The sequence below is a fragment of the Elgaria multicarinata genome, chromosome 3, assembly GCF_023053635.1.
Source record: "Elgaria multicarinata webbii isolate HBS135686 ecotype San Diego chromosome 3, rElgMul1.1.pri, whole genome shotgun sequence".
NCBI lineage: Eukaryota > Metazoa > Chordata > Lepidosauria > Squamata > Anguidae > Elgaria > Elgaria multicarinata.
In genome coordinates this window covers 159,317,483-159,338,172 of record NC_086173.1, presented here as the reverse complement: position 1 = coordinate 159,338,172, position 20,690 = coordinate 159,317,483, and the positions used below count along the sequence as shown (strand labels likewise).

The 20,690-nt window shown below is 47.0% G+C and overlaps 2 protein-coding genes across 2 annotated transcripts in view; one reads left to right on the top strand and one right to left on the bottom strand.

Annotated features, from left to right (window-relative positions):
• The window catches only part of LOC134396148 (zinc finger protein 135-like), a 54,957-nt gene extending 46,472 nt beyond the window's left edge, over positions 1-8,485 (bottom strand). The window contains exon 1 of the mRNA XM_063122536.1: positions 8,417-8,485. The gene's annotated coding sequence lies outside the window, so the exon portion shown is untranslated. The remainder of the gene's footprint in view (positions 1-8,416) is intronic.
• A 4,219-nt stretch (positions 8,486-12,704) lies between these two features.
• On the top strand, positions 12,705-20,406 carry LOC134396225 (zinc finger protein 397-like). Its single transcript, XM_063122645.1, has 3 exons — positions 12,705-13,322; positions 14,892-15,018; positions 19,323-20,406. Exons 1-3 carry the CDS (start codon positions 12,879-12,881, stop codon positions 20,201-20,203), a joined length of 1,452 nt encoding a protein of 483 aa, XP_062978715.1. The 5' UTR covers positions 12,705-12,878; the 3' UTR covers positions 20,204-20,406.
• Positions 20,407-20,690: the final 284 nt, after the last annotated feature.

Genomic DNA, 20,690 nt, shown 5'->3' with positions numbered 1-20,690 from the left:
GGAATGTATCCAACCCCCTTTTAAAGCCATCCGAATTGGTGGCCATCACTACATCTTGTGGTAGTGAGTTCCGTAGTTTTAACTCTGCACTGCGTGAAGAAGTCCTTCCTTTGATCTGTCCGGAATCTTTCACCCATCAGCTTCATGGGATGACCATTAATTGGGCTCTAGTACTTTGAAAGAGGGAGAAAAATGTCTCCCTCTCCACATTTTCCAAACCAGGCATAATTTTGTACACCTCTCTCAGGTCTCCCGTCAGCCTCCTTTTTAAAGAACATCAGAAGAGCCCTGCTGGATCAGACCAAGGGTCCATCTAGTCCAGCACTCTGTTCACACAGTGGCCAACCAGCCATCAGCCAGGGATGAACAAGCAGGACACGGTGCAACAGCACCCTCCCGCCCATGTTCCCCAGCAACTGGTGCACACAGGCTTATTGCCTCGAATACTGGAGAGAGCACACAACCATCAGGGCTAGTAGCCCTGGATAGCCTTAGCAAGCTAAACAATCCCAGCTGTTGTAACCTTCCCTCCTAGGGGAGATGCTCCAGCCCCTTGATCATTTTAGTTGCCTACTTCTACCCCAGGCTGGTCACCCCAGGCGAACAAAACATAATGCAGGCAAGCGAGCGAGGGGGGGGGGCGGACAGACAGACACGGAGCACCCCATCCCTCCTCTGAGCCCACCTTAGAAACCAGGCCAATGCGGTTCCACAGGAGGGAAGGCCCTTCCTCCACCCCCGAGCCTAGAAACCCAGCCCTCCTCTACCAGCCCCCTTGAAGGCTAGTAAAACTTTTTTTGCATGCTTGTAACTCGCTGGGTGGGTAGGGGGTGCAGGGGGCACCTTACTTGCAAGGCTCTGCTAGCTAAATAAAGTAATAAATGTCATCGCCATCACACATTTGTGGCAGGAACATTGGATAGGCTAACAATGGTGACACAAATCCCCTCCTGGCCTTGGGATACGTGTGTGTGTGTGTGTGTGTGTGTGTGTGTGTGCATGGGGGTGGTGGCTTCTCACTGTCCCTCCCCACCCCATATTCTCACAGTCAACAGCTGCTTCTGCATATTAAAAAATATATATTAAAAAATAAATAGATACATGTATCCATCTGCCTCCCTTTTAAAGGGCCGGGATGGATGGATGCCGGCTGTCTGTCTAGCTGGGAAGCAAATTTGCTTTTATCGGATCCACACTTCAGGATGGGAGTTTCAATCACAACTCTGGCCTGCGGTCTGATGTGTGTGTGTGCATCCCCCCCACCCACCCCACCAAGAAACTCACCAGATCCCGCCCAGCCATTGACACCACAGTGGAATCTTTCCCACCGTGGAGTGGGGGGTGGCGGTGGGGGGGTTGATGGCATTAAAAGCAGGAAGTGACTTAAAAGAGTTTACAACCCTCCTTCCTAGAAGCCACACTAGGAATAGAGACTCGGTCAGTTTAACCCTTCAAGAGAATTTCCCTGGAAAATTGTTTCCAGCTTTCAAAAGCCTTGCTCCTGTCTTCCCCAACATGTCTGCCCCCACCCCACCCCACCCCGGGTCAGAGGTGTTGGACTACAGCTCCCATCATTCCCAGCTGGGGGGGTGATGGGACTTAAAGTCCAACAACACCTCTGGCAGGGGCAGCATGCTGGAGGAGACCGCCTTATTCCGTCTGCAAAATGTCGCGTGGCGAAGCCTTAAGGTTGTAAAAAATAACAACGCATCTTGTGGCATTTTAACGACAAAAGGGTTTATTCCGGCAGATGGGTTTTTTTTTTGTGGACTACGGTTCCACTTGCAGGGTTGGAAAAGGTGCAGGAAAGAGCGACTCAAATCAGTACATCAGAAGGATTAGACCACAGATCTATCTAGTCCAGCACTCCGTTCACACAGTGGCCAACCAGCTGTCACTCAGCGACCCACAAGCAGGACACGGTGCAACAGCACCCTACCACCCATGTTCCCCAGCAATTAGTGTATACAGGCTTCCTGCCTCTGATACTCAAAGTTGCACTTCGCCATCAGGAGGACTAAGAGCCCTTGATCGCCTTCTCCTCCAGGAATTTATCCAACCCCTTTTTAAAGCCATCTGAATTGGTGGCCATCACTACATCTTGTGGTAGTGAGTTCCATAGTTTAACTCTGCACTGCACTCCGTTCACACAGTGGCCGACCAGCTGTCGATCAGGGACCCACAAGCAAGACACAGTGCAACAGCACCCTACCACCCATATTCATAGAATCATAGAATCATAGAATCATAGAATAACAGAGTTGGAAGGGGCCTACAAGGCCATCGAGTCCAACCCCCTGCTCAATGCAGGAATCCACCCTAAAGCATCCCTGACAGATGGTTGTCCAGCTGCCTTTTGAATGCCTCTAGTGTGGGAGAGCCCACAACCTCCCTAGGTAGCTGATTCCACTGTCGCACTGCTCTAACAGTCAGGAAGTTTTTCCTGATGTCCAGCCGGAATCTGGCTTCCTTTAACTTGAGCCCGTTATTCCGTGTCCTGCACTCTGGGAGGATCGAGAAGAGATCCTGGCCCTCCTCTGTGTGACAACCTTTTAAGTATTTGAAGAGTGCTCTCATCCCCTCAATCTTCTCTTCTCCAGGCTAAACATGCCCAGTTCTTTCAGTCTCTCTTCATATTCCTCAGCAACTGGTGCACAAGGCTTACTGCCTCAGATACTGGAGGTAGCACATAACCATCAGGGCTAGTAATTTAACTCTGCACTGTGTGAAGAAATCCTTCCTTTTATTTGTCCTGGATCTTCCACCAATCAGCTTTATGGGATGACCCCACTGGGTTCTAGTATTTTGAGAGCGGGGAAAACTGTCTCCCTCTCTACATTCTCCACACCAGGCATCATTTTGTACACCTCTATCATGTCTCCCCTCAGCCTCCTTTTTTCCAAGCTAAACAATCCCACCTGATGTAACCTTCCCTCCTAGGGGAGATGCTCCAGCCCCTTCATCATTTTAGTAGCCCTTTTCTGCACTTTTTCCAGCTCTATAATATTCTTTTTCAGGTGTGGTGACCAGAACCGTACACAGTATTCCAAGTGTGGTCGCACCATAGATTTATATAAAGGCAGTATGATACTGACAGTTTTATTTTCAATTCCTTTTCTTGCAATGCCTAACGTAAAGAATGCTTGGGGCTTAGTTTGGGGGAAAAAAAGGAAATTAGGGCATAATCCTATGCATGTTTAGACAGACAATTCCTATGATACATGTGTGGCTGGGCCATGCTGGGTTTTCATAGAATCATAGAATAGCAGGGTTGGAAGGGGCCTACAAGGCCATGGAGTCCAACCCCCTGCTCAATGCAGGAATCCACCCTAAAGTATCCCTGACAGATGCTTGTCCAGCTGCCTCTTGAAGGCCTCTAGTGTGGGAGAGTGTTGTAGGACATCTTTCTGGTTGGGGCATAGGATTGCATCCTTCATTGTTTCTTCTGCTTCTTTATTTATTTATTTATTTATTTATTACACTTATATACCACCCCCATAACCAGGGCTCTCTGGGCGGTTTACAGAAATTCTAAAATCAAGATAAAAACGAGTATACAAAATACTCGTTTATTGTGAATACCAACAAAACAGAACAGAAAACAGGATCACGCCCTTCCCGTGTGGTGGTTCAGACGTGAAAGTGGCTTATAAAAATGTTGCAAGACGTGGGAAATCTATTTACGACATTTACAAGCTACTCTATATTTAAAAACGATTCCTGAGCCGTGAACAGAAAAAAGAAAGGAAAAAGAAACAATCAAAAGACAACAGAACAAAAATAAGAATCAAAATACGTAAGAATTAAAAAAAAATAACACCCGCCTACACTCTCCCTCAGGATACTCAAACTTAGAATCTGATTGGCAGGAGATTCAGGAAGGATAAAAGGGATTATCCTTCGCATTGTGCGTAACTGATTTATGGGACTCACCGCCACAAGATGCAGTGATAGCCATCGGTTTAGATAGCTTTAAAAGGGGATTAGCCAAATGCATGGAGGAGGAGAAGTCTAGCAAGGGCTATTAATCATAAGGACTTAATGGCACCTCCATGTATAAACCTCCCAATACCAGTTCCCTCTCCTATTGCTTTTAAGCATGAAAAAGCCTCCATTGTTAACAATGGAGGCTTTTTAAATTAATTATTTAATTCATTTATTACATTTCTATACTGCCAATAGCTGGAGCTCTCTGGGTGGTTCACAAAAATTGAGCGGTTCACAAAAATTTAAAGAAGCCTCACTTACAGCGTGGGAGGAAGGAGGGGAAATCCCTTATCTCCGATCTCTGATTGGAGATAAGAGCACCACCTACAGGCCATATATTCTACATCCCTAAATTAGATCGACTTTTGGTCTGATCCACCAGGTCTCTTCTTATGTTCTTCATGTCACCTTCCCTAACCCGGAGTCCTACTGATGTGTTGGCCTACAACTCCCAACATCCCCAGCCTGCAGAGGCGAGGGCTGATGGGAGTTACAGTCCAACAACACCTTCATGGCCACACACTCCTGACTTACTGATGGCATAAGCTTCCGTGGGCCAAAGCCCCCTTCATCAGATCCATGGTGAAGCATTTTCTTCTTTTTCAGCAATGCCCACCTTACGTCGGATCAACTCCTGGCGATTTTATACTCCGGATCTCGCATGCCTTACAACGAATGCTTGAAACCTGGTAAATGCTGGCCATCCCAGGCAAATTTGGCAAACGTCCAAACCATCTGCACCAGGGTGTTGAACCTCTTTCAGCCCGAGGGCAGAATTCCATTTTGGAGCTCTCGGGGGGGGGGGGGCGCATTCCAGTGGTGGGCGGGGCCAGAGGCAAAAGGGGCGGGCCCAAAAACACCATAAACTTTTAGCTTAAAGCTCTTCCTACTGGAAATTAAACCTTAGGAGAGGCATTTAGAATGGGGGGAGAAATGCAGAAAAGCTGGGGACCGCCAGTTAATCAGTAGTTGGGGCAAAGAGAACATGACCATCCGGAGAACTGCAGCAGGCTGGACTAACACCAGGGTGGATTTGGCCCTTGGGCTTTGCGCTGCTGACCCACTCCTATGAAAATATCGATGAGGATTGTCAGTGTCCAGTTGTGACATAGAATCATAGAATAGTAGAGATGGAAGGGGCCTCTAAGGCCATCGAGTCCAACCCCCTGCTCAATGCAGGAATCCGACAGGAATACCCGACAGATGCTTGTCCAGCTGCCTCTTGAATGCCTCTAGTGTGGGAGAGCCCACAACCTCCCTAGGTAACTGGTTCCATTGTCGTACTGCTCTAACAGTCAGGAAGTTTTTCCTGATGTCCAGCTGGAAACTGGCTTCCTGTAACTTGAGCCCGTTATTCCGTGTCCTGCACTCTGGGAGGATCGAGAAGAGATCCTGGCCCTCCTCTGTGTGACAACCTTTTAAGTATTTGAAGAGTGTTATCATGTCTCCCCTCAACCTTCTCTTCTCCAGGCTAAACATGCCCAGTTCTTTCAGTCTCTCTTCATAGGGCTTTGTTTCCAGACCCCTGATCATCCTGGTTGCCCTCCTCTGAACACACTCCAGCTTGTCTGTGTCCTTCTTGAAGTGTGGAGCCCAGAACTGGACGCAATACTCTAGATGAGGCCTAACCAGGGCTGAATAGAGAGGAACCAGGACCTCACGTGATTTGGAAGCTATACTTCTATTAATGCAGCCCAAAATAGCATTGGCCTTTCTTGCAGCCATATCGCACTGTTGGCTCATATTCAGCTTGTGATCTACAACAATTCCAAGTTCCTTCTCGTTTGTAGTATTGCTGAGCCAAGTATCCCCCATCTTGTAACTGTGCCTTTGGTTTCTATTTCCTAAATGTAGAACTTGGCATTTATCCCTATTAAATTTCATCCTGTTGTTTTCAGCCCAGCACTCCGGCCTATCAAGATCGCTTTGAAGTTTGTTTCTGTCTTCCAGGGTATTAGCTATCCCACCCAATTTGGTGTCATCTGCAAATTTGATCAGCGTTCCCTGCACCTCCTCATCCAAATCATTAATAAAAATGTTGAAGAGCACTGGTTAACTTACCTACATGACATAATGCAAACATAAAAAATTGCATACATGGTCACAGAAGTAGACGGGCATATGAAAAGAAATATATTGTCATAAAAGGCCAATTAGGAAACGTAATAGTCAATTACCCTAAAAACAGTCAGCTTCCCATGTTGTTTGGGCCAGCTGTTATCTCTTAGCTATCAGACTTGCCTTCCTGGCAGGGTTGTTGTAAGAGTAAAAATAAGGTGGGGAATCTTTGTGTAGCTGCTTCTTGAAGGAAGGGTGGAATTAAAATGAAATAAAACATTAATTTAAAAAAAAGGTTTGAAATCTGTGGGAATATACGCCATTTCTTTTGTATATGTAAATCTTTATGCTGGTTTTTGATGCTATACTTTTATATTGTATTTTATTATTTTATGAATTGTTGTAAACCACCCTGAAAGCTTAGGCTAGTAGGCGTTATAGAAATGAAATACATAAATAATTATTATTAATAATTATAATATGCAAAAATCATCTGTAGCATATTGATTGTTTGTAATCGGCCATTCCTCTAAGGCAGGGGTGGGCCAGGTTTCAGATGCCCTGTGTGAGAGATCAATTCAGACCTCTGAAAAGAGCATCTATCCCTTCCTTGGCAACTTGCTGGGCAGGGAGGAAGGCAGGGTGGAGAGAGAGAAAGGAAGAGAAAATGGAGTGGCAGAGAGAGAAAGAGAGAGAGAATGGGGTGGAGCAGAGAGAGAGAGAGTAAGAGAGAAGGGTTCAGGGGAGAGAGACAGAGAGACAGAAGAGATTGACACACAGAGAGAAGAGGTTGGCGCACACACAGAGACAAGGGGTTTTGATAGAGAGAGAGGCAAGGGGTTTAGAGAGAGAGAGGGAAGGGGTTTCGAGAGAGAGAGACAGAGAGAGGGAAGGGTTTTGAGAAAGAGAGAGACACAAAGAGAGAGAAGGGGTTGGCAGGCAGAGAGAGAGAGAAAAGGTTGGCACACACAGAGAGAGACAAGGGGTTTTGAGAGAGAGAGAGGCAAGGGGTTTCGAGAGAGAGAGACAGAGAGAGGGAAGGGGGTTTGGGAGAGAGAGAGAGACAAAGAGAGAGAAGGGGTTGGCAGGCAGAGAGAGAGAGAAGAGGTTGGCACACAGAGAGAGAGACACAGAGAGGCAAGGCGTTTTGAGAGAGAGAGAGGCAAGGGGTTTTGAGAGAGAGAGAGAGAAAGGGAAGGGGTTTCGAGAGAGAGACAGAAAGAGGGAAGGAGGTTTGAGAGAGAGACACACAAAGAGAGAGAAGGGGTTGGCAGGCAGAGAGAGAGAGATGAGGTTGGCACACAGAGAGAGAGAGACACAGAGAGGCAAGGGGTTTCGAGAGAGAGAGGCAAGGGGTTTCGAGAGAGAGAGACAGAGAGGGGGAAGGGTTTGAGAGAGAGAGACACAAAGAGAGAGAAGGGGTTGGCAGAGAGAGAGAGAAGAGGTTAGCACACAGAGAGAGAACAGGGTGGCACAGAGAGAGGAAGAGAGGGGGGAAGGGGTCACAGGAGAGAGACAGAGACAGAGAAAAGGTTGAAAGAGAGAAGAGGTTGGCACACACAGAGAGAGGGAAGGGGATTGCAGAGAGAGAGGTACTGAAAGAGAAGAGGTTGGCGCACACACACATACACACTGAGGCAGAGGGGGAAGGGGTGGGAGAGAGAGAGAGAAGGCAGTTGCTCTGCACACTTTTGGCTCTGATTCTACCCACCACTGGCTTTGGTCTTGCCCACTGCTGGCATATGGCTCAATGGATAACACTCTTGACAGGAAAAGAGTTCCCTATCCCTGCTCTACGGAGCAAAAGGCAAAAATACAAGCATTTGTTTTCCCTTCTTCTATCACACACACGACAACCCTATAAGGCAAGCGAGGTTTAGAGAGGTCGGCTGGCCCAAAATTATGCAGGGAGTTTAATGGCCAAGTAGAGATTTCAACCAAATTTAGAGTTGAGTTTTGAATGGTATACTCTGGGTTCAAATTTTACTTTTGTTTCCTTTATTTTGTTTCTTTTTCAAAATCATGTATTTTACTTTAAAGAGTTTATTTTATTTCGTTTTATTTTAAGTAGGTCTAGGGCACCTTTTGGAGCAAAGCTCTCACAGGGCGGCTGGTATAAAAACGATCAGAGAACAAATGAAAGTCATCCCTTAAAACAAGAGACTGGAACGAGACAGGGCAGCAAAACACCACCAGATGTTTAACTAAAACAAATTAAAAACAATTTCTGGGTTGACGGGGCTGCATGTATATCACTTGGGTGGGAATTCCACAAACTCAGGGGCTACCACTGAACAAGGCCCTGACTTTTGTGCCAGCAAAAACAATCTATTGTACAGGCGAGCTCACAAGCCAAGCCTACAGCACTGACCTCAAGATCCAGGCAGGTTTGTACGGGGAAAGACTGTCCTCCAAATAATCAGGCTCTTATGGCTGTATTCACCCCTATCTGGAGCAAATCCACCTGAAAGATGTCTCCAAATTTCTCTAAAGAATTCAGCTGGATTCTCTCATCCTTTCTTCCCTTCTTCTTCTTCTGCCATCTGGGTCTGTCCTTTCCCTCTCCTTCTCCCGGATAAAGAGCGAAATGGATGCAAAAGAGCACATCAGGAGCCAGAAACCACCAACATCTGTGCATGCATTTAAATTAGACATATAAAGAGAGTCCGCTATTAGTCATTCAAACACACTTGCAGAATCACTCTCTCTCTCGGTCCTCTCATGGTTAAAACGATAGAGCCCTCCTTCCTAGAGAGGCAGGAAATGTAGGACAAGAGGGGGATGTCAATAGTGAAGGCACCTTCCTGTCCTGTCCTGTCCTGTCCTGTCCTGTCCTGCTTCTGCAAAACCTGTTTTGGATTTCCTTTGGGGAGAACCTGGTTGCATTTGGAGGACGTGTAAACTGAAGGTGGGTTTGGCTGGAAGGGCGGTGCATGGGAGGGCTGGTGGTTTTGGGGAGAGGAGCAGAAGATGGCAGCCTGCAGGAATCAGCAAAAGGCAGAGAAGCACATGGGCAGCAGGTGAAGCTAGAAGCTGCCTTCTATTCGGTCTAACCATTAGGCTATTCAGCCCTGTGCTATCTAATTTGGCAGCAGCTCTCCAGGGTCCTGGGCAGAAAGGGGGACTTTTCTACCTGAGCCATAAGAGCCCTGCTGGATCAGACCGAGGGTCCATCTAGTCCAGCACTCTGTTCACACACTGGCCCACCAGTCATCGGCCAAGGACCCACAAGCAGGACACAGGTGCAACAGCACCCTCCCACCCATGTTCCCCAGCAACTGGTGTACACAGGCTTACTGCTTCGGATACTGGAGATAGTGCATAACCATCAGGACTAGTAGCCATTGATAGCCCTCGCCTCCAGGAATTTATCCAACCCCCTTTTAAAGCCATCCAAAGTGGTGGCCATCACTACATCTTGTGGTAGTGAGTTCCACAGTTAAACTATGCACTGTGTGAAGAAGCACTTCTTTTTATCCATCCTGAACTTCCACTAATCAGCTTCTTGGGATTCTAGTATTTTTTTTATTTGAACCCTGAGATCCATCAACCAGTGCTTGCTGCAAAAGACATACATCTAGAAGCAAAATAATAATAATAATAATAATAATAATAATAATAATAATAATTTAAAAAAAACATGTTAGCCTCCTGTTTACAAATTCAAGGCTTCAGTGTAGCAGACATATTGACTGTTTTAGTTGCTCAGATATTTTAATAAATTAGTATGAGTTTTCATGGTTACAATCCACTTCATCAGATGGTATAAGTGGAACTGGGGGCTTTGAGTCTGAAAAGGCCATTAAACAGGTAGATCTGCAGCAAGCATCTTTAGGCAACAATTACAAACCAGAAAATGGCAGTAAACATCTTTATAATGTGCATAAAACCATCATCCATAGAATCACAGAATAGAAGAGTTGAAAGGGGCCTATAAGGCCACTGAGTCCAACCCCCTGTTCAGTGCAGGAATCCACCTTAAAGCATCCCTGACAGATGGTTGTCCAGCAGCCTCTTGGAGGCCTCTAGTGTGGGAGAGCCCACAACCTCCCTAGGTCATTGGTTCCATTGTCGTACTGCTCTAACAGTTAGGAAGTTTGTCTGATGTCCAGCCAGAATCTGGCTTCCTGTATTAGAAGCAAAGAATTCTGAGCCCAGGAATTGTTCTGAGCACCAGAACTGAACAGCATTCACAGTCCTTCCAAACAGGAATGGAGTTGACATATGGACACACAACACCATGTAAAATTATGTAATTGAAGTAGGGTGATGGCATGACAGAAGCCTCAGCAGGAAGGACCCCTTAGATAAACAACTGTTGAGTTGATTATCGTGTTGTTTGAACACAGCTGAGTCATAAGAACATAAGAAGGGCCCTGCTGGATCAGACCAAAGGGTCCATCCAGTCCAGCACTCTGTTCACGCAGGGACGTCGGCCAGGGACCCACAAAGTAGGACACGGTGCAACAGCACCCTCCCACCCATGTTCCCCAGCAACTGGAGCATACAGGCTTACTGCCTCGAATACTGGAGATAGCTCACAACCATCAGCCATTGATCGCCTTCTCCTCCAGGTATTTATCCAGCCCCCTTTTAAAGCCATCCAAATGGGTGGCCCATTTGTGGTAGAGACATCTTGCGGTAGAGAGTTCCATAATTTAACTATGTGCTGTGTGAAGAAGTCCTTCCTTTGATTTGTCCTGGGTCTTCCACCAATCAGCTTCATGAGATGTCCCTGGGTTCTAGTATTTTGAGAGAAGGAGAAAGATGTCTCCCTTTTAAATTATATATTGTTTTAACTTGGATCATGGTTTAATTTGTTTTTAACTGTGTATATTTATTGTTTTATACTGTATGTTTTTATCTGTACGCCGCCCTGACATCTTAGTGATATAGGGTGGGATATAAATATTTTAAATAAATAAATAAATAAATATCCACATTCTCCACATCATGCATAATTTTGTACACCTCTATCAGGTCTCCCCTCAGCCTTCTTTTTTCCAAGCTAAACAATCCCAGTTAATGTAACCTTCCCTCACAGGGGAGATGCTCCAGCCCCTTCATCATTTTAGTTGCCCTTTTCTGCACTTTTTCCAGCTCTATAATATCCTTTTTTAGGTGTGGCGACCAGAACTGTACACCGTATTCTAAGCGTGGTCGCACCATCGATTTGTATAAGGGCAGTACGATACTGGCAGTTTTATTCTCAATTCCTTCTCTAATAATGCCTAACATGGAGTTTGTGTATTTGTTTTCAGGGATTTGCTTTCATGTTACGTTTTTCTTAAAGATTTTGTTTTCAAACCCGATTTTATTGTTCGCTGCTTTGAGCTGGCGAAAAGGCAGGATATAAATTAAATAAATAAAATGAATGATCAATAATATGCTCTACATTGCATTGTCCTTCTGTTGTTTGTGTTCCTAATAGTCGGTAGCATCTAACTGGACACGTGGATAGAATCATAGAATAGCAGAGCTGGAAGGGGCCTACAAGGCCATGGAGTCCAACCCCCTGCTCAATGCAGGAATCCACCCTAAAGCATCCCCCACAGACGGTTGTCCAGCTGCCTCTTGAACGCCTCTAGTGTGGGAGAGCCCACAACCTCCCTAGATTCCATTGTCATACTGCTCTAACAGTCAGGAAGTTTTTCCTGATGTCCACCTGGAATCTGGCTTCCTTTAACTTGAGCCCGTTATTCCGTGTCCTGCACTCTGGGAGGATCGAGAAGAGATCCTGGCCCTACTCTGTGTGACAACCTTTTAAGTATTTGAAGAGTGTTTTCATGTCTCCCTCAATCTTCTCTTCTCCAGGCTAAATATGCCCAGTTCTTTCAGTCTCTCTTCATAGCGCTTTGTTTCCAGACCCCTGATCATCCTGGTTGCCCTCCTCTGAACACGCTCCAGCTTGTCTGCGTCTCTCTTCAATTGTGGAGCCCAGAAGTTGACGCAATACTCTAGATGAGGCCTAACCAGGGCTGAATAGAGGGGAACCAGTACCTCACGTGATTTGTAAGCTATACTTCTATTAATGCAGCCCAATATAGCATTGGCCTTTCTTGCAGCCATATCACACTGTTGGCTCATATTCAGCTTGCGATCTACAACAATTCCAAGATCCTTCTCGTTTGTAGTATTGCTGAGCCAAGTATCCCCCATCTTGCAACTGTGCCTTTGGTTTCTATTTCCTAGATGTAGAACTTGGCATTTATCCCTATTAAATTTCATTCTGTTGTTTTCAGCCCAGCACTCCAGCCTATCAAGATCGCTTTGAAGTTTGTTTCTGGTGGTGTGAGGTGCCGCTGAGAGAGCCCAGATCTCCATCCTTTGGCGTTACCCCCTGTACTGATGAAACTCAGTGCTCAGAGCTAGAGGCTGGTTGTTTCTCTGGCTGGCTGAAAAGTGATGGAGGCCCCAAAGTAAGCTGGGATCAGGACCTACAAGGTCTGCGGTGGGCCAGGCCACGTTCTCGGCTCCAGGCCTCTTCAGTTTCCACCTGGTGGCCAGAGCACAGGGTGTGAAGCCAGGGAAGGAAAATGGAGAGAGGAGAGCCAGAAGGCCTCAACTTGGACAACAGACCCGAGGAGAGAACAGGAGAATCTTTCCATATCATCCAAGCGGAGACCGTCGGGCAGTTTCCAACATGGCCGCCACCAAAACACGTTAAACAGGAAACAGAAGAGGGGCTTTTGCCACAGAGCTGGGAGGCCAAGTTGCAAGATTTCCTCAAGGTGGTTCAGGCTCCTGGCTGTGGAACGGGAAGCCCACAGCTGCCCACTGAAGCTGTACCGTGGGACAAGGCTAAGACGGCTCCGATCCCTGGTGAGGAAGTCATGGCCACCAGCCCACAGACAAGAGGAGGAGGGAAGGAGCAAATGACCCAGCTGGGACAAAGCCCTCATAGGCCGGCCAAACAGGTGTATGATTCGCCACGTTCTGGAGGCAGAGGGGATTATGGGAAAGCGAAGGGAGAGAACCCATGTGCCCTCAGTTCAGAGCAAGAGTGCCGGCTCTTTCGGCAGTTCCCTTACAAAGAGGCGGAGGGACCCCAGGAGATTTACAGGCAGCTCCACAAACTTTGTCACCGGTGGCTCAAGCCAGAGAAACGGACTAAGGAGCAGATCCTGGAGGTGCTGATCATGGAGCAGTTCCTGGCCATCCTGCCCCCGGAAATGTGGGAGTGGGTGAAGGAAAGGGGTCCGGAGACCTCCGCCCAGGCGGTGGCCCTGGCGGAGGATTTCCTGCTGAGTCAGCGAGAGGAGCATAGTCAGGGAGAGGTGAGAGTCACTGCGTGCTGATTGCTCTGTAAAAGACGGAGTTATAGAATCATAGAATCATAGAGTTGGAAGGGGCCTACATAAGGCCATCGAGTCCAACCCCCTGCTCAATGCAGGAATCCACCCTAAAGCATCCCTGACAGATGCTTGTCCAGCTGCCTCTTGAAGGCCTCTAGTGTGGGAGAGGCCACAAACTCCCTAGGTAACTGGTTCCATTGTCGTACTGCTCTAACAGTCAGGAAGTTTTTCCTGATGTCCAGCTGGAATCTGTCTTCCTTTAACTTGAGCCCATTATTCCGTGTCCTGCACTCTGGGAGGATCGAGAAGAGATCCTGGCCCTCCTCTGTGTGACAACCTTTCAAGTATTTGAAGAGTGCTCTCATGTCTCCCCTCAGTCTCCTTTTTAGTGGTGGCACCCCAGATTTGGAATGCCCTCCCCACAGAGGGAGGGCATTCACCTAGTGCCTACATTATTGTCCTTTCGGCGCCATATGAAGACCTTTTCATTTCTTTAGATTTTTTTAGACCTTCAACTTTTGTTTTTAAATACATGCGATTGTGGCTTTAGATCAGCCTTCCTCAACCTGGGGCGCTCCAGATGTGTTGGACTGCATCTCCCAGAATGCCCCAGCTGGCTGGGGCATTCTGGGAGTTGTAGTCCAACACATCTGGAGCGCCCCAGGTTGAGGAAGGCTGCTTTAGATCTTTGCCTGCCGCTGGTTTTTACTCTGGTTTTATCCTGTTTTAAACTTTTAAAGGTTGTATATTACATTTTATCATGTTGTGGTATAGTGGTTAGAAAGTTGTACCAGGACTCGGGAGATCCGGGTTCTAGTCCCCACTCGGTCATGAAGCTCACTGGGTGACTTTGGGCCAGTCACAGACTCTCAGCCCAACCTACCTCACAGGGTTGTTGTTGTTGTGAGGATAACATGGAGAGAAGGAGGATCATGGATGCCGCCTTGGGTTCCTCACGTGAGGGGGAAAAGGCAGGATATGAATGTAGTAATATTTTTTATAAATAAATTTTATAAAATTTTTATTTATTTATTTATTACTACATTTATATCCTGCCTTTTTTCCTCCTTAAGGAACCCAAGGCGACGTACCTAATCCCCCTCCTCTCCATTTTATCCTCACAACAACAACCCTGTGAGGTAGTTTTTGGCTGAGCGTCTGTGACTGGCCCAAAGTCACTCAGTGAGCTTCCATGGCTGAGTGGGGACTACAACCCAGATCTCCCAGTCCAACACCTTAGCCACTATTTATTTATTTATTTATTATTATTTATTTATTTTAAATATTTCTATCCCGCCCTGTGTCACTAAGAGCCACCACACTGGCTCTCAAACAATTACAGGCCCAAGAAGGATAGATAAACGGAATCCATTTTAAGAATTTTAAAAGAAAATTGGAAACAATAAAACGTGGCAGCAGCACGGGATCAATTATAAGCCAGGGGAAGCTTCCGTAAATGAGTATGTTTTCAGGAGACGCTTAAATGGTTATGGTTATTGGGCCGCATAGAAATGGAATAAATAAGGAAATCGATGTTCACTGCTCTTTCAGGTCCTGGGTTTGATCCAAGAGGTAGCCGTGAGTTTCCTGGATGCGGAGCGAGTTTCGTCGGAAACGGCTCAGAGGTGGCACATCGGAGGGATCAAGAAAGGGAAGGGGAAGGAGGCCTGCTCGCTAGGTAAGGATTTGCCGCTTTTGCAGAAGCTGGGTTTGAAAGAGCTGGGTTTGCTTAGTCTGGAGAAGAGACGCTTAAAGGGAGCCGTGATAGCAGCCTTCAGATATCCCAAGCGCCGTCACGTCGAAGATGGACCCAGACTTGATTCTCTGTTGCTCCAGAAAGCAAGAGTAGGATGTAGGAGTAGAAATTGCAGGGAAGCAGCTTTCAGCTCAACGTCCGGAGAAACCTCCTAATTAAGGGCTCCATAAGAACATCAGAAGAGCCCTGCTGGATCAGACCGAGGGTCCATCTAGTCCAGCACTCTGTTCACACAGGGGCCAAGCAGCCATCAGCCAGGGATGAACAAGCAGGACATGGTGCAACAGCACCCTCCCGCCCATGTTCCCCAGCAACTGGTGCACACAGGCTTATTGCCTTGAATGCTGGAGCCACCAGGGCTAGTAGCCATTGATAGCCTTCTCCTCCAGGAATTTGTCCAACCCCCTTTTCAAACCCCCCAAATTGGTGGCCGTCACTACATCTTGTGGCAGCGAGTTCCATAGTTTAACTTTGTGCCCGAATCTCCCACCCATCAGTTTCACGGGATGACCCCTTTGGGTTCTAGTATTATGAGAAAGGAAGGAAAAAAATGTCTCCCTGTCCACATTCTCCACACCAGGCATAATAAGAACATCAGAAGGGCCCTGCTGGATCAGACCAAGGGTCCATCTAGTCCAGCACTCTGTTCATACAGAGGCCAACCAGCCATCAGCCAGGGATGAACAAGCAGGACATGGTGCAACAGCATCCTCCCACCCATGTTCCCCAGCAACTGGACCATACAGGCTTACTGCCTCAAATACTGGAGGTAGCTCCCAACCATCATGGCTAGTAGCCATTGAAAGTCTTTGCCTCCAGGAATTTATCCAACCCCCTTTTAAAGCCCTCCAAATGGGTGGCCATCACTACATCTTGTGGTAGAGAGTTCCATAACCTAACTCTGTGCTATGTGAAGAAGTTCTTCCTTTTATTTGTCCTGGATCTCCCACCAATCAGCTTCATGGGAAGACCCCATCCATCACACCTATTTTTTCCCCTCTGGTTTACCTCCACGTCTTTTACCTCCATTTCATAAGTGTGTCAAGGGCTCCATCACACATGGTCCCTTTATTTATTTATTTATTTATTTATTTATGTATTTATTACATTTCTATACCGCCCAATAGCCGAAGCTCTCTGGGCGGTTCACAAAAATTAGTTTTTTAAAATGGGCTTTCACATGGGCTTTCACTTGTTTTTCTTCCACCCCACCCCGCCCTTTCTCCTGCCTTCTCCAGTTCATTGGTTGTGGTACTCTGATGGGCGTGGGCTCTTTCCCCCCCTCGCTCTGGCTTTGTTATCTAGCGATTACTGATTTATGGTTTCATCTGAGCTCCATTTCTGCGGGCAATGAGAGGTGGTGGTTGGAGCACTAAAAAGTCCATTCAACCAACTAACAAGTCCCTACGATGGTGCTCAAGGAGGAGAACCGCCCCGCCCTCCCCTCTCGTCAGCAAGATTCCCATTAGCACACGCCCCCAAGAAAGGGAAAAGTGAGAGGAGAAAATAATCCAGGCTTTCCCCGCACCAGAATATGTGGATGTGCTGAACCAGTGCCTGGCTGTGACTATGGACTGGATGAGGGCTAATAAACTGAAACTCAATCCAGACAAGACTGAGACGCTGCTGGTGGGTGGTTCTTCTGGTCGGATGGTGGGTGTTCAACTGGTTCTGGATGGGGTTGCACTCCTCCTGAAGGAGCAGGTTCATAGCTTGGGGGTTCTCCTAGAACCATCTCTGTCGCTTGAGGCCCAGGTGGCCTCGGTGGCATGGAGTGCCTTCTACCAACTCCAGTTGGTGGCCCAGCTACGCCTCTATCTGGACAGGGATAACCTAGCTTTAGTCATCCATGCTCTGGTAACCTCCAAATTAGATTACTGCAATGCCCTCTATGTGGGGCAGCCTTTGAAGACAGTTCGGAAGCTGTAGCTTGTGCAAAATGCAGCGGCCAGATTGATAACTGGAACCAGAAGATTTGAACATATAACACCGATTCTGGCCCGCTTGCATTGGCTGCCTATATGTTTCCGAGCCCAATTCAAGGTGCTGGTTTTGACCTATAAAGCCCTACATGGCTTGGGACCGCAATACCTGATGGAACGCCTCTCCTGACATGAACCTAGCAGTACACTGCGCTCAATATCTAAGGCCCTCCTCCGAGTGCCTACTCCGAGGGAACAAGGCCTTTTCAGTGGTGGCTCCCCAATTATGGAATGATCTCCCTGACGAGGCTCGCCTGGTGCCAACATTGTTATCTTTTCGGTGCCAGGTCAAGACTTTTCTCTTCTCCCAGGCACTTAACAGGTTTAACAACATATGCAAAGTTTGTTTGTTTTTTAATGGGCCCCAGAACTGTTGTTGTTTAAATGGACACTGTAGTTTTATACTGTTGCTTTTATATTTTTGATGGTTTGAAATTTTGTATACTTTTTAATGTTCACTATTTTTAACTGTTGTAAACCGCCCAGAGAGCTTCGGCTATGGGGCGGTATATAAATGTAATAAATAAATAAATAAATAAATAAAACACAACGGAGGGGAGGGAAGGGACGAGATGAGTGGAGGACAGGAACGACGTCACGTGAGTACCGTGCTGCAAATCCACATTCCAGGCAAGGCGAGTGTGCGATAAATCGTTGGTGTGATGGAGCTCAATAACAGCTGTTTGACAGTGGAACTGATACCTCAGGAGATGGCGGGCTCCCCTTCATTGGAGGTACTCAAGGTGAAGCTGGTTAGAGGTGCTCATTTTATGATTATTATTTTTTTACTTTAAAAATGTATTATCTTGTCCAACGATATAAATGCAAAGCGTGGCATTGATTGGAATTCGTTGTACTTCGCAGGAATGCGATTCCTAATTATTTGCGTATGCTGACTGTAAGTGATTAGTAATAGATGTGATTAGTCCTGTGTGTGTTGTGAGGTAACTGCGAGTAATGCAGTGTGTTCTTGGAATAGAAAAAAGCTGCCATAAGTAGGCGAGTTAGGTACAAGAAGCAGGAATCTGCTGAACTTAGCAGAGATGCCCCCATCTAAGTGTTACTGGTGTCAGTCACAAATTTAGCTACCTTGTAAAGCGTGGAATGGCACAACTGAAAAATAACCGTGGCGCTCTAACGGGGTCCCTGCCTAAGACCATTAAGTCTAATATTACCCAGGTGCATCACTGATCTTTAAGGGCAGCCCCACATAGGCTGCGTTCAGACAACACAGTAGTCCATGGCGGGTTAATAGTCAACTCCACGGTTGATTATCCAGGGGGTACTCCCCACACGACGTAATTATAATCAACCATGGTGTGGATTAAGGCCAGTATCAAGTTGACTGTTAGTCAGTAGTGTGTTTGATTGACACGACCCCTGCCCTCTCTCCCCGCCTCAGTCCTCCCACTGGTATCCCATCAGCCATTGCGAGTTCTACCAGCTAGAGTACAGCAGCAGCAGCCGCCGCTTTGGTCACTCTTGCCACGGGACTCTGTAGTCGCCAAAAATAACCAACTCTGTGTGACAAAATAGTCAATGGTGCCTGACACGCGACACGATAACCAATGGTTCTTCAAATCATAGAATCGTAGAATAGCAGAGTTGGAAGGGGCCTACAAGGCCATCGAGTCCAACCCCCTGCTCAATGCAGGAATCCACCCCAAAGCATCCCTGACAGATGGTCGTCCAGCTGCCTCTTGAATGACTCTAGTGTGGGAGAGCCCACAACCTCCCTAGGTAACTGATTCCATTGTCGTACTGCTCCAACAGTCAGGAAGTTTTTCCTGATGTCCAACCGGAATCTGGCTTCCTTTAACTTGAGCCCTTTATTCTGTGTCCTGCAGTCTGGGAGGATCGAGAAGAGATCCTGGCCCTCCTCTGTGTGACAACCTTTTAAGTATTTGAAGAGTGCTCTCATGTCTCCCCTCCATCTTCTCTTCTCCAGGCTAAACATGCCCAGTTCTTTCAGTCTCTCTTCATAAGGCTTTGTTTCCAGGACCCTGATCATCCTGGTTGCCCTCCTCTGAACACGCTCCAAATAATAAACTCTGCACAGCGTCGGTTCTTTGCGTTAGTTATTTTGGCTGAATAACCAAACATGGTGTGAAAAACTCCTGACAGACGGCACAATAACCCACCATTGACTATTTAACCCACTGTTGGTTATCGTGTCATCCTAATCCAGTCGTTGAGTCCCATGTAGAGTTGTATTGTTGTAATCCACTTCTGTTGTTCTTTCAGGAGGCGATGGGTGGATGAGTGACAGTGACAGGGAACCACGAGGGATGATGTCCCAAAGAACCCATAATTTAGAGCTGGAAGAGGGTTTTGTGACTCAAGATGAATCAAAGCGAGATGAGTGGAGGAGAAAACCCATTGCTGGCCAAGAAGGCTCGATCTGTAAAATAATACTCCAGCAAAGGATACACAAAGGAAGGGGAAGGAGTTTGTGCACTTTGTGTGGGAAAAGCTTCGGTACTAAATCAAGCTTCAATAGGCACCAGAGAATCCACACAGGAGAGAAACCATACAAATGTCCAGACTGCAGCGAAAGCTTTCTGGCCAGATCAAACCTCATTCGACACCAGAGAATCCACACAGGGGAGAAACCGTATAAATGCTCAGACTGCGGGAAGAGGTTCAGCAGGAGCGCGAACCTCATTACGCATCGGAGGAGCCACACAGGAGAGAAGCCGTACAAATGCTCAGGCTGCGGGAAGACTTTTAACCAGAGCGCGCACCTCATGAGACACCAGAGAACCCACGTGCGGGAAAAGCCCTACGAAGGTGCTGACTGTGGCAAGGGTTTTGCTCAGGGTGCAGCGCTTAGCAGTCACCAGAGAATCCACACTGGAGAGAAACCTTACGAGTGCTCGGACTGTAGCATAAAATTCCGCGATAAATCGAGCCTTAACAGACACCGGAGACTTCATACGGAAGAAAAACCGTACAAGTGCTCAGTGTGTTGGAAAGGATTCAGTCGACATTCAGTATTAATCAGGCATCAGAAGACCCACATGGGAGAGAAACCATGTAAATGCTCAGACTGTGGCAAAAGCTTTCTTGGTGCATCAGACCTTATCACACATCAGAGCACCCACACAGGGGAAGAAATTTTCTAAAATCTCCGAGTGGTGGAAAAGAGATTCTGTTGGGATAGTGCACCTTACTAGAAATCAGGGAATTTATATAGGCTATACGGGTCCAGTGTAGAGACCTGCAAATGAGTGTCTACATGCTCAGAAATATCCAGGTTCCTGTATCGGGTCTGACAGCTATTGCAGGTACTTGTAGAGAACCACAATAAATCCTTTACTCCACCGAAGAATGAAATTTTGCACAGGTCTTTGCAGAATTATCAGGGCAAATGAAGTAGACCAGAAGCTGGCAAATTCAGGAGAACTAGAGGCCATTTTTTGTCCTCCGGCACACACCCCTCCCATGGGCCATATTCTGCCGCACAATCCGAAAAATATTTTTGAAATTTTTTAGGGAAAATTGGTGTCTAGAATGCTAGAAAGATCACGTACAGCAGCCTTCCTCAACCTGGGTCACTCCAGATGTGTTGGACTGCATCTCCCAGAATGCCCCAGCCAGCTGGCTGGGGCA